We start from the raw sequence: 13,353 nt of genomic DNA on the forward strand, positions 1-13,353 counted from the left end.
AGACCAAATAAATGAAAAGGAAATAGGCAAATTGCCTGAAAAAGAATTCAGAGTAATGATAGTAAAGATGATCCAAAATCTCGATAACAAAATAGAGAAAATACAAGAAATATTTAATAAGGACATAGAAGAACTAAAGAGCAAAGAGTAATGAACAACACAATAACTGAAATTAAAAATACTCTAGATGGTATAAACAGCAGAATTGCTGAGGCAGAAAAATGAGTGACTTGGAAGATAGAATGAGGGAAATAACTGCCACAGAGCAGGAAAAAGAAAAAAGAATAAAAAGAAAGGAAGACAATCTCAGAGACCTCAGGGACAACATTAAGCACACCAACATTCAAATCATAGGCATCCTAGAAGAAGAATAAAAGAAAGGGTCTGAGAAAATATTTGAAGAGGTTATAGTGGAAAACTTCCCCAACATAGGAAAGGAAATAGTTAATCAAGTCCAAGAAGTGCAGAGAGTCCCATACAGAATAAACCCAAGGAGAAACACACTGAGGTACATGTTAATAAAACTAATGAAAATTAAACACAAAAAATATTAAAAGCAGCAAGAGAAAAGCAACAAATAACATATAAGGGAAAACCCATAAGGATAACAGCTGATCTCTCTGCAGAAACTCTGCAGGCCAGAAGGGAGTGGGAGGATACACTTAAAGTCTTGAAAGAGAAAAACCTACAGCCAAGAATATCTACCCAGCCAGAATCTCATTCAGATTGGGCGGAGAAATCAAAAGCTTTCCAGACAAGCAAAACTTAAGAGAATTCAGCACCACCAAACCAGCCTTACAACAAGTGCTAAAGGAACTTCTCTAAGTAGGAAACACAAGAGAAGGAAAAGACCTACAAAAACAAACCCAAAACAATTAAGAAAATGGTAATAGGAACATACATGTCAATAATTACCTTAAATGTAAATGGATTAAATGCTCCAACCAAAAGACACAGACTGGCTGAACGGATACAAAAACAAGACCATTATATATGCTGTCTGCAAGAAACCCACTTCAGACCTAGGGACACATACAGACTGAAAGTAAGGGGATGGAAAAAAGATACTCCATGCAAATGGAAGTGAAAAGAAAGCTGGATAGCAATACTCATATCGGACACATTAGATTTTAAAGTAAAGACTGTTACAAGAGACAAGGGAGGACACTACATAAGGATCAAGGGATCAATCCAAGAAGAAGATATAACAGTTGTAAATATCTATGCACCCAACACAGGAGCACCTCAATACATAAGGCAAATGCTAACAGCCATAAAAGGGGAAATTGACAGTAATACAATAATAGTAGGAGACTTTAACACCCCACTTACACCAATGGGCAGATCATCCAAACAGAAAATAAATAAGGAAACAAGCTTTAAATGACACATTAGACCATCTCGACTTAATTGATATTTATAGGACATTCCATCCAAAAACTACAGAATACACTTTCTTCTCAAGTGTACATGGAACATTCTCCAGGATAGATCACACCTTGGGTCACAAATGAAGCCTCGGGAAATTCAAGAAAACTAAAATCGTATCAAGCATCTTCTCTGACCACAACACCATGAGACTAGGTATCAATTACAGGAAAAAAAACTGTAAAAAATACAAACACATGGAGGCTAAACAATATGTTATTAAACAACCAAGAAATCACTGAAGAAATCAAAGAGGAAATCAAAAAATACCTAGAAACAAATGACAATGCAAACACAACAACCCAAACCCTATGAGATGCAGCAAAACCAGTTCTAAAAGGGAAGTTTATAGCAATACAATCCTACCTCAAGAAACAAGAAAAATCTTGAATAAACAACCTAACCTTACACATGAAATAATTAGAGAAAGAAAACCAAAAATCCCCAAAGTGAGCAGAAGGAAGGAAATCATAAAGATCAGATCAGAAATAAATGAAAAAGAAATGAAGGAAACAATAGCAAAGATCAATGAAACTAAAAGCTGGTTCTTTGCGAAGATAAACAAAATTGATAAACCATTAGCGAGACTCATCAGGCAAAAAAAGGGAGAAGACGCAAATCAATAGAATTAGAAATGAAAAGGAAGTAACAACTGACACTGCAGAAATACAAAAGATCATGAGAGACTACTACAAGCAACTATATGCCAATAAATTGGATAACCTGGAAGAAATGGATAAATTCTTAGAAAAATACAATCTTCTAATACTGAACCAGGAAGAAATGGAAAATATGAACAGACCAATCACAAACACTGAAATTGAGACTGTGATTAAAAATCTCCCAACAAACAAAAGCCCAGGGCCAGATGGCTTCACAGGTGAATTCTATCAAACATTTAGAGAAGAGCAAACACCTATCCTCAAACTCTTCCAAAATATAGCAGAAGGAGGAACACTCCCAAACTCATTCTACAAGGCCACCATCACCCTGATACCAAAACCATTCAAAGATGTCACACAAAAAGAAAATTACAGGCCAATATCACTGATGAATATAGATGCAAAAATCCTCAACAAAATACTAACCAACAGAATCCAACCGCACATTAAAAAGATCATACACCATGATTAAGTGGGGTTTATCCATGGAATGCAAGGATTCTGCAGTATAAACAAATCAATCAATGTGATACATCATATTAACAAACTGAAGGATAAAACCATATGATAATCTCAATAGATGCAGAAAAAGCTTTTGACAAAATTCAACATCCATTTATGATAAAAACTCTCCATAAAATGGGCATAGAAGGAAGTTACCTCAACATAATAAAAGCCATATAAGACAAACCAAGAGCCAACATCATTCTAAATGGTGAAAAACTGAAAGCATTCCCTCTAAGAACAGGAGCAAGACAAGGGTGCCCACTCTCACCACTATTATTCAACAAAGTTTTGGAAGTGTTAGCTACAGCAATCAGAGAAGGAAATGAAATAAAAGGAATCCCAATTGGAAAAGAGTAAGTAAAATTGTCACTCTTTGCAGATGACATGATATTATACATAGAAAACCCTAAAGATGCTACCAGAAAACTGCTAGCACTAATCAATGAATTTAGTAATGTAGCAGGATACAAAATTAATGCACAGAAATCTCTTGCATTCCTATACACTAACAATGAAAGAGCAGAAAGTGAAATTAAGGAAACACTCCCATTTACCACTGCAACAAAAAGAATAAAATGCCTAGGAATAAACCTGCCTAAGCAGGCAAAAGACCTGTATGCAGAAAACTATAAGACACTGATGAAAGAAATTAAAGACGATACAAACAGATGGAGGGGCATACCACGTTCTTGGATTGGAAGACTCAACATTGTGAAAATGACTATACTACCCAAAGCAATTTACAGATTCAGCGCAATCCCTATCAAATTACCAATGGCATTTTTCACAGAACTAGAACAAGAAATTTTATGATTTGTATGGAAACGCAAAAGACCCTGAATAGCCAGAGCAACCTTGAGAAGGAAAGACAGAGCTGGGGAAATGAGACTCCTTGACTTCAAACTAGACTACAAGGCTACAGTGACCAAGACAGTATGGTACTGGCACAAAAACAGAAATATAGGTCAACGGAACAGGATAGAAAGCCCAGAGATAAACTATGGTCAACTAATCTATGTCAAAGGAGGCAAGGATATAGAATGGAGAAAAGGCAGCCTCTTCAATAAGTGGTGCTGAGAAAATCAGACAGCTTCATGTAAAAGAATGAAATTAGAACACTTCCTAAAACCATACATAAAAATAAACTCAAAATGGATTAAAGACCTACATGTAACTCCAGACACTATAAAACTCTTAGAGGAAAACATAGGCAGAACATTCTGTAACATAAATCAAAGCAAGATCCTTTTTCACCCACCTCCTAGAATAATGGAAATAAAATAAAAAATAAACAAATGGGACCTAATGAAACTTAAAAGGTTTTGCACAGCAAAAGAAACCATAAGCAAGATAAGACAACAGCCCTCAGAATGGGAGAAAATATCTGCCAACGAAGTAACTGAGAAAGGGTTAATCTCCAAAATATACAAGCAGCTCATGCAGCTTAATAACAAAAAGCAAATAATCCAATCCATAAATGGGTGGAAGACATAAATAGACATTTCTCCAAAGAAGACATGCAGATGGCTAACAAACACATGAAAAGATGCTCAACATCACTAATCATTAGAGAAATGCAAGGCAAAGCCACAATGAGATATCACCTCACACCAGTCAGAATGGCCATCATCAAAACATCTAGAAACAATAAATGCTGGAGAGGGTGTGGAGAAAAGGGAACCCTCCTGCACTGTTAGTGGGAAGGTAAATTGGTACAGCTGCTATGGAAAACAGTACAGAGTTTCCTTAGAAAACTAAAAATGGAACTACCATATGACCCAGCAATCCCACTACTGGGCATACACCCTGAGAAAACCATAATCCAAAAAGAAACATGTACCACAATGTTCACTGTAGCACTATTTACAATAGCCAGGACACAGAAGCAACCTAAGTGCCTATCAACAGATGAATGGATAAAGAAGATGTGGCACTTATATACAATGGAATATTAGCCATAAAAAGGAATGAAACTGAGTTATTTGTAGTGAGGTGGATGGACCTAGAGTCTGTCATACAGAGCAAAATAAGCCAGAAAGAGAAAAACAAATACCGTATGATAACTCATATATATGGAATCTAAAAAAATGGTACTGATGAACCCAGTGACAGGGCAAGAATAAAGATGCAGATGTAGAGAAAGGACTTGAGGACACGGGGGGTGGGGGTGGGGGGCAAAGGGGAAGCTGGGATGACATGAGAGAGTAGCATTGACATATATACACTACCAAATATAGAATAGCTAGTGGGAAGCTGCTACATAACACAGGGAGATCAACTCGATGATGGGTAATGACTTGGCTGGGATAGGGAGGGTGGGAGGGCGTCACAGGAGGGAGGGGATAAAGGGGATATATGTATAAATACAGCTGATTCACTTTGTTGTACAGCAAAAACTGGCACAACAGTGTAAAGCAATTGTATTCCAATGAAGAGCTTAGAAAAAAATAAAGTAGATCTACTATTGCAAAAAAAAAAAAAAAACCTACTTTTTAAAGAACTAGTCTTCAAAAGCATCTCTAAGTTCTTGAGATAAATCCCCATGTTAACAGACATCCCAAATAAATGCACATCACAGCAAACCAGCACACTTGCCTCTCTTTCAGCTTCTTTCAGTACAGCTTCTTTCTCCTTCACGCGCTGCACAAACAACTGCTTCATTTCTTCCTCCTTCCTCTGACGTTCACCATAAAATTCATGTCTCTTGGCTTCGTAGGTCTCCTGAAGACTGAAAAGTTATTCGTGGTACTCTCATGTTAGCAAGATGACGTAACAAACTTGCAAGCACTCAAACATCCAGGTTAGACCCCATGACCATCACAGCACATATGCCTCCAGGGAGTCCCAGACAGGGCAAGCCCACTTCCTCCAGGGAGCACAGGTCTGTCTGTGGGTCCCTGTTTTGCCAGCACTCCCAGAAGTGCTTGTTTCACCCCAGAAAAATTCCTCCTTTCACCTCTGTTGACTTCTCCCCTCCGCTCATCACCACATCTGCTCACCAGGGTCTTGGAATTTAGCCTGGACCCCGACATCATTTCAATCCAGTCTTGTTTTGATTTCTGCAGACACCGTGTTCAGCCCAACTTGATCTTTGTGCTTTTCTGCCTTCACTATTGCAATAATCTCCTAATTGGGCTCTAGGCTTTCAGTTCCTTTCTTTCATTTTGTGCTTCCTGTCACTCCTAAGAGGTTTCCACCAAAAACAGAGATCACTTGTTCTTTTTCACCTGCATTAGTTATCTACAGGATAATAGCACTTCAGAAACTTCACAGTCTGGCCAAACAGACCCAACCCCCCTAAGGTTTCAGCCACATTAACCTATTCCCTGTTCCTAAAACATGCCACATGTCTCATGTTCCAGCTACTGCCCACTTCCCCACCCTCACTCTACCCACCAGTCCTGTCCCTCCAGCAAGCCTTCTCCAGTCTCCCAGATGGAATCCACTGTTCCTTCAGGCATTTCCATGGCTCTTTGTTTATACTTCTTCCTGAGCATTTACACCCCACCTGCCTCCCTCTTCTAATAGCTCAGCATCTTTGTTACCCAGCTATCCAGCAGAGCTCTCTAGACATTTTAGTTTCTTCATAAATGTTCATTTAATGACAAAAACTGCAGGGAAGTACAGCCAGTTTAACCAAACAGAGCAGGGACTGTCCCAGAACTCCACTCCCGGGCAGTGCCTCTCTTACTTGTGGCATCTTAGAGGAACCACAGACCTTCTTATATCCAGAAACGCTGGGCCCTTCCATTTCAGCTCTCCCAGAGAATATCCTCAAGGCTTAACAGGGAACACAGATTCACGTTCCAGCTGTGTCACAGATAGAAGTTTCTACTGCTTATAAAAATATAGCTAAATAGATTTAAAATGTGATGAAATTCAGGAATTTTACTATTCTTATATATTATAACTGGAGAAATAAATCTTTTACGGCTAGAACTGTATACATTTAAGGAAAAACAGAGTAAGAAATGTTATACAAAAGCTCTTACAGCTGAGCATGAGTGTGTGGTACTCAGAGCATGTATTCCAAGGAGGAACAATCCTGCACATTGTCTTTAAGAGCAAAGTTTATAAATGTACAAAATGCCCTAGATAACCACATACATGCCTCTAATCTCAGGGAGGCATTTTACTTTTTATGTGGTTTTTTGTTTTCCTGTGTTTGTTTTGGTCTTATTTTAAAGAAGCTTCTAAATCGATCAGGCCACCTTCACCCACATTTCACTGGTACTACACTGGACTGATAGGCTTTAGTAACAAACTAATTTTAAATAATGTATTTAAATCATGTCAAATCATTAATTTATTTACACAAGCACTTGAGTTGTTTAGGAGGAAAACCAAGCCACCTGGCAAAGAGAAAAGACCAGACACTTACAGAATAGCTGGTACTGGCAGGGACTGGTCTGGACTCTAATTCCTGCAGTGCCATGAAAAACAAGCACTAATGCTGTCCTACAGGTAAGAAAACTAATGCTTAGAGAGGTAAAGTAATCTGCACAGAGCGACAGAGTTAGCGAGTACAAAGCTGGGGTTGGAACCTGATCATATGTGCTCCAAAGCCCACACTCCTAACCACCATACACCCATCCTACAGCGATGCCTCAGCAAAAGGGAAAGAGGAAACATTGCTCCTGCGGGTTCTCTGTCCATCCATGCACACCTACTGTGACAGGTGAATTCACAGAGCCAACTGCAAGTTAAGACACCTGCACTGTCTTTCAAAAAGTGGTTACGAAACTCTGAGAAGATCTGCAAGGAATGGTTTACACAGTTAGTGTTGTGAAACTAATACAACCACTGCCAACTGCCATGGATTTGAGAATGAAAAATAGCTCCCTTGCTGCCGTGATATTTAATACAGCATCCTAGCCTAAGCTGCAAACATCACTGGTTTAAGGCAAGCTGAAAACCAAAGAGGAAGAAAATGCATCCTTGGGTGCTCATCTCCATCAGGAAAGCCACCACATGCCTCACTCAGGACCTCCCTGAGCTCCAGGTGCAGCTCTCACAGGCCTGCTGAGCTTCCCCACTTCCACTGCAGACCAAATGCAGAAAGACACAAAGTTTATGAGACACAAAATTATGCCAAACACTTAAGAAACTCTAAAACACCACACAAATCTCCCTTCCAAACTCTAGGGCCCAGAGCACTTCAATGATGGTAAACGAGATTGGTAATATTCATCTAAAATAACTTGGGGATTTGAGGTTTATAAAGGCATGTTTCATGTAGTTTAAACATCAGTTAATTAAGTCTACAAAGGTACACATAACACCATCCCCTGGATCTCATGAAAAGCACAAGATCGGTGTGGGTAGACCAGGACACGAACCATGGTTCGGCACGACCATTCAGTGAGTTGGAGCCGGAGACTCTGCAGGGATGCAGGGAGGAAGGCTGGACCACAAAGAGAAGAGGGCGGCCTGGCAGGCTCATGGAACTGCTCTTTATTGATAGATACAATACTGAGGGACAGATTTTACATGCCAACCAAATTACAGTGACTACTGTTGTACACACCCCAAATTAAATGGGAAGAATCCCAAGAAAACAGAATACAAGTTCTTGAAACCACACTAGTGAAATCTTCCTAAGACCTCAGGCTATAAAAAACTATAGACATTTTATCAAATAATTTATTCACAAATGAGAAAGCACCAAGAGAAGAGAGATTTTGCTGCACCTGACCCAAAGAATCCCATCTCATCAGCACTGCAGGCCTAGGAAGGGCAGAGGACCACCGGTCCTGGCAAACTGGGCAGGGCCCCCCCTCACACTGAACCGGAGTGCACATCCTTCTGGCTTGCTGTCTGCAAGCAACCTGCAGCCACTGCTCATGTCCCCTCTATAACCTGGCCTCCTTTCCCAGTTTTCCATTCTTCACCTGTCCAGTGGGCAGATAGATGCTCCCCAAACTCTTCACCTGAATATTTAATATCAAATGGAGTATGTCCCAAACTTCTCAGTTATCAGCCACAAAAGCTACCCCTTTCCCAGCCTTGCTTATAACAATAAACGTTGCACCATCTGCCCGATTTCTCAGGAATAGCAACCAGAGCCACCCTGGGTTCTCCTTCCTTTATATCCACATCCAGACCATCAGAATCCTGTCAGCTTCACCTTCCAGTCCCACGTTCTAACCAAGCTTCTGACCACCTCCACCACTGCCACCCCAGCCCAAACCCCTGTCTGCTCGTGCTGGGACACCCACAGCAGCCTCCTCACTCCCCCAGCCTCTGCTCACCACAAAGGGCAAGAGCATCTTCCTCCCTGCATCACCCTGAAGCCCTCCCAGGGCAGGTCTTTGTGTATCCCACAGTGCACGTTTACCCAGTGACCAGCAGGAAGTGTCTGCAGAAGGGCTGAATGGGGATTTTCATTTAAATGCGATTCTTAGGCTCCATACCCGAAAGTTCTGAACCTGCATTTCTGAATCACCCAGAGGTGACTGATTGACTGATCCCCCGGTCACCTGAATCCCTCTCTTGAGCACGCAAGGCTGCCCCACCTGCTCTCTCTCAGGATCCACGTCTCCTTCATGTGCACGAAGACCCCTCACCACCCTCAGAGTTGAAAGAATGAAAAGTGAAGCCTCCTGGGAAACACTAGGGAAGCCAACGCTAGATGATTTCTCTTCAGCAGAGAAAATCATCGGTTTACCAGAAAGAGCCCATAACCAGAAGGAGAGCATGCCCGAAATTGGTGAGGAAAGTGAAGTACACAGAATTCTTAATTTTATTACGCAACCAGAGCTAAAACACTCATTAATCTAGTAGAATGGAAAAATTTAAAAGTTGAACCTCATCTATTACTAAACCTTCCCGAAGGTCACATGCAGTGGCAGCTGGACCCACTGCTCCCCCACCTCCTGTGGTGTGTGCTCTGGTGCAGACATGGACACCAGGGAATGGCTACAACGTCAGTAATGAAATGCAGAGGAACTCTTGGTCCCATTATAGATTTAAAACAGCGTTGGTCCTGAGCAAAATCGTTTCGGAATGTGACATCAAAACAAGTCTGATTTAGTATGTTAAGGATTAGAATTCCACGTTTACATATTTTAATCAAAAAACAAAAACAAAAAACCATCTCGGGAATGTAGCAGCATAAAAAGTTACCAAGTGGACTTCCTAGGTGGTGCAGTGGTTAAGAATCCTCCTGCCAATGCAGGGGACACGGGTTTGAGCCCTGCTCTGGGAAGATTCCACATGCCATGGAGCAACTAAGCTTGTGCACCACAACTATTGAGCCTGTGCCCTAGAGCCTGTGAGCCACAACTATTGAAGCCCACGCATGTAGAGCCCGTGCTCCACAACAAGAGAAGCCACTACAATGAGCCCTCGCACCACAATGAAGAGTAGCCCCTGCTTGCAGCAACTAGAGAAAGCCCGTGTGCAGTAACCAAGACCCAATGCAGTCAACAAATAAATTTAATTAATTAATTTTAAAAAAAGTTACCAAGCAAGTTTATAACAATGCTTCATGCTCTAACCACTGAGCAAGTTACGATTCCTGTAACTTTATGGTAATATTTTAAGTCTGATCTCTGACTTCCCATAAGAACTTTCATGTTTCCTTTACAAGATATTTTCCTAGGTTTAGTCATTCCAAAACTTTCATCAAGATAAAAAACAACCACTTGGAAGTGTATTTAATTCATATTCCAACTTTTTAAAATAATAATAAATATACTTTCATCTTTTTCATATAAATACAAAAATAAAACCAAATAATGAGAGCTTTTTCCTTTGGTTACTCATTTCAGCAGGTACTAAAATCCTGGGCTCCTGCCCTGTGTTCTTCCTTCTACTTAACTCTGAGTCAGATGAGGACTTAGAGACCTCTGAGAGCAAGAAGGCCTCCAGTGATTCGAGCAGCACAGAAAGCACAGTAAGTAATCACATCAAGTAGTTCTACCTCATGGTGTGGGGATGCTCCATCATCCTGGACAGACAAAGAGGCCCATCCTCCCCACCTCCCCTTGGCTGCTTACCTGAGTGGCTTGTTTTCTGGGCCCATGTCTGTGAAGCCCATCTCCTCCAGTTTGCGGCGCCGGTACAGCTCATAGTGCCTTGCGTGGGTCTGGTCTCGCAGATCCTCCATGTTTGTGCAAATGAGCATCTCCCGGAGCTTGACAAAGTCGCAGTGGTTTTCATTTTCCACTAGCCAGGAAAACAGAAAACAGCAACACCAATTTTTAATCCTGACACACAATTAGTATTTGTTGAATGGATGAGTAAATGAAAACACATTTGAAATAACAAACAGTGAACTAATCATAATCAGTCTGATTAACAGCTACGGTTGTTTCATACAAGTAACCAAGGAAGCAATTCTTGTATTACATACACCGAATTATAGGCAGTGTTGATTACCAGACCAGGAGGTTTGCTTAAATTTAGTAGCCAAGGATAAACAGGAAATAGGAAAGAAGTACATTCCATTCCATACCATATGCTCCAATCATTTCACTGATATTTTGTTAGTTTACAAACCATCCTCAGGACATTTCACGTACTGCCTGAAAAGAGTAGGTAAACTAAAACTTCAAGGTGGTAAATTCTGTACACTCGAGAACACCATTAGTGCCTGCTGTAATCATCAAATTCTTGTCACACAACGCCACATTTGTGATCCGGAGTCAGATATGTCACTGTGACCAATAATTTTAACTACAATTATTACCTTTATATTTTCTATACATTAAAAACATTAAGTTTTGTCAGTATTTTCCACTAATTACAAAATTTGTCAGTTTAAAAGAGCAGCACTGGGAAACCAATACCAGCAGGGGTAATCCGTTCTCCATTAGTTGGCGTCATGAGTGAATGAGCCAGACAGCAGTAATTACTTACTCATTATAAAGTTAGATAAATGCTAAAAGTTTTTAGTTGGCTGACTGGTTTGTTTGGGAAATAGTTGGCAATACTTTGATGAGTAAAAATATATAAATATACAAGGTGGTTTACTGTGTCCCAGAATTAACTACTAATTGGTTTATGTACCATGTTTAAACAAAACTATTTACACTCAAATTTCATTTAAAGTACCCAACCAGTGCTTCCCACCTTCTGAATGTACTGACGTACCTGGGCAGGTAACATGGTCCAATGCAGGAAGTAGGGAGGCTTGGCCTGGCCTGTACAGACGTGGCTAAAACAGAACACAGCCAACCTTTCTGACAGCCAATCACGACCCAAAATAAGCACCACTTCCAAGATGCATTAAGTGCAACTTTCAGGCTGTCAGGCAGCACACTTATCCTTGCTTATCTCCTTTACCTTGTACGATGCCCCAAGGGTACTGGCGAGCTTTGACCATCTTATTTCCAACTTTGACCTCATCCATACTTCCTACCACAGCAAACGGCAGGTGTCCCTGGAAAGGAGCCAGGACATCAGTCACATCTCGTACCAGTGAAAACAGAGAAGAGAAAATTCACTAAATAACAAATGTGTTAAAGTCAAATGATCTGCTGTGCCTCAGCTTTTAAAACATGCCCTGTGAATATATGCCAACTTTTCTTACAGAGTCATCTTCAGGCCCTGTAAAGAAAATTATTTACTGCGCATGCCCCACACGTATTCTTATTTTGCTATAAGAATACAAAAACAGGAAGAATTTTAGCACAGGTGTCATTTCCCTTATTATTATCTTGGCCCTAAAAGACAAAGGTAATGTTGAGGAAATCACACACACACATACACACACCATATAACTAAAGTATATATCTATATTTAGTGTGTGTGTATATATATATATACACATACACACACACACACTCATGTAAAATATTTAAGTCCCAAACTAATGCTAAATACAAATATTATAGAAATTTAGAGAGGTGAGAGATCTCTGTGGGCAGGAAGACACAACCCAAACTGGAGATGGATCAAACAGCATAGGAAGAAATAGCATAGTAAGGAGAAGATTTTGAGCAAAGATACAAGAGATGGATTCGGTGGCAGTGAATAGATTGTCCTGTCTGAAGCTGAAGATTAATTTAGGGGAAAAGTCTAATGTAAACGTATTATGCTTAATAGTTAATAATTGATAATATTTAGTCTCTTAATTACACCCCTCTGAAAACTTATTCCAGGTGGGCACAAAAAATAAAATTAGAGGGCTTCCCTGGTGGCGCAGTGGTTAAGAATCCTCCTGCCAATGCAGGGGACATGGGATCGAGCCCTGGTCCAGGAAGATCCCACATGCCGAGGAGCAACTAAGCCCATGTGCCACAACTACTGAGCCTGTGCTCTAGAGCCCACGAGCCACAACTATTAAGCCTGTGTGCCTAGAGTCTGTGCTCCGCAACAAGAGAAGCCACTGCAACAAGAAGCTCACGCACCACAACGAAGAGTAGCCCCTGCTCACCACAACTAGAGAAAGCCCGCATGCAGCAATGAAGATCCAATGCAGCCATAAATAAATAAATAAATAAAATTTATTTTTTTAAAAACCCCCAAAAACAAAATTAGATATAAAGACAATTTAACACATAGGAATTAATACCCCTTCCTTTACGTTAGTCAACTTTTTATATAAAGTATCTTAAATATGAACAAAGTATGAAAAAATCAGAAAAGTAAAAGGTGAGAAATGGAATGAACAGGTACTGAATGTCACTGTGTCAGGCAGTGAACAAAGCTGTATGCTCACAATAACCATTAAGACCGGTATTATTAACCCAATTTTATAGGTAAGTTAACAGTCTCAGGGAGGTTAATAACTCCCACAAGGTCATATGGT

At 40.3% G+C, this 13,353-nt stretch overlaps 1 protein-coding gene and 1 long non-coding RNA gene across 9 annotated transcripts in view; one reads left to right on the plus strand and one right to left on the minus strand.

The window, feature by feature from the left end:
• LOC130857851 (uncharacterized) overlaps positions 1-13,353 on the plus strand; it is a 55,198-nt gene that overhangs the window by 18,981 nt on the left and 22,864 nt on the right. For all 6 annotated transcript variants that reach the window (XR_009054876.1, XR_009054874.1, XR_009054878.1 and 3 more), the window contains exon 3: positions 10,370-10,494. This is a non-coding gene — a long non-coding RNA (uncharacterized LOC130857851). The remainder of the gene's footprint in view (positions 1-10,369; positions 10,495-13,353) is intronic.
• The window catches only part of SEPTIN10 (septin 10), a 59,390-nt gene that overhangs the window by 8,411 nt on the left and 37,626 nt on the right, over positions 1-13,353 (minus strand). For all 3 annotated transcript variants that reach the window (XM_057743692.1, XM_057743691.1, XM_057743690.1), the window contains 3 exons: positions 11,886-11,982; positions 10,598-10,766; positions 5,193-5,325 (listed from right to left, as the gene is read on the minus strand). In XM_057743692.1, coding sequence (XP_057599675.1) covers positions 5,193-5,325; positions 10,598-10,766; positions 11,886-11,982 — 399 coding nt within the window. The remainder of the gene's footprint in view (positions 1-5,192; positions 5,326-10,597; positions 10,767-11,885; positions 11,983-13,353) is intronic.

The sequence above is a fragment of the Hippopotamus amphibius genome, chromosome 7 (genome assembly GCF_030028045.1).
Source record: "Hippopotamus amphibius kiboko isolate mHipAmp2 chromosome 7, mHipAmp2.hap2, whole genome shotgun sequence".
In the NCBI taxonomy this organism is placed as follows: Eukaryota; Metazoa; Chordata; class Mammalia; order Artiodactyla; family Hippopotamidae; genus Hippopotamus; species Hippopotamus amphibius.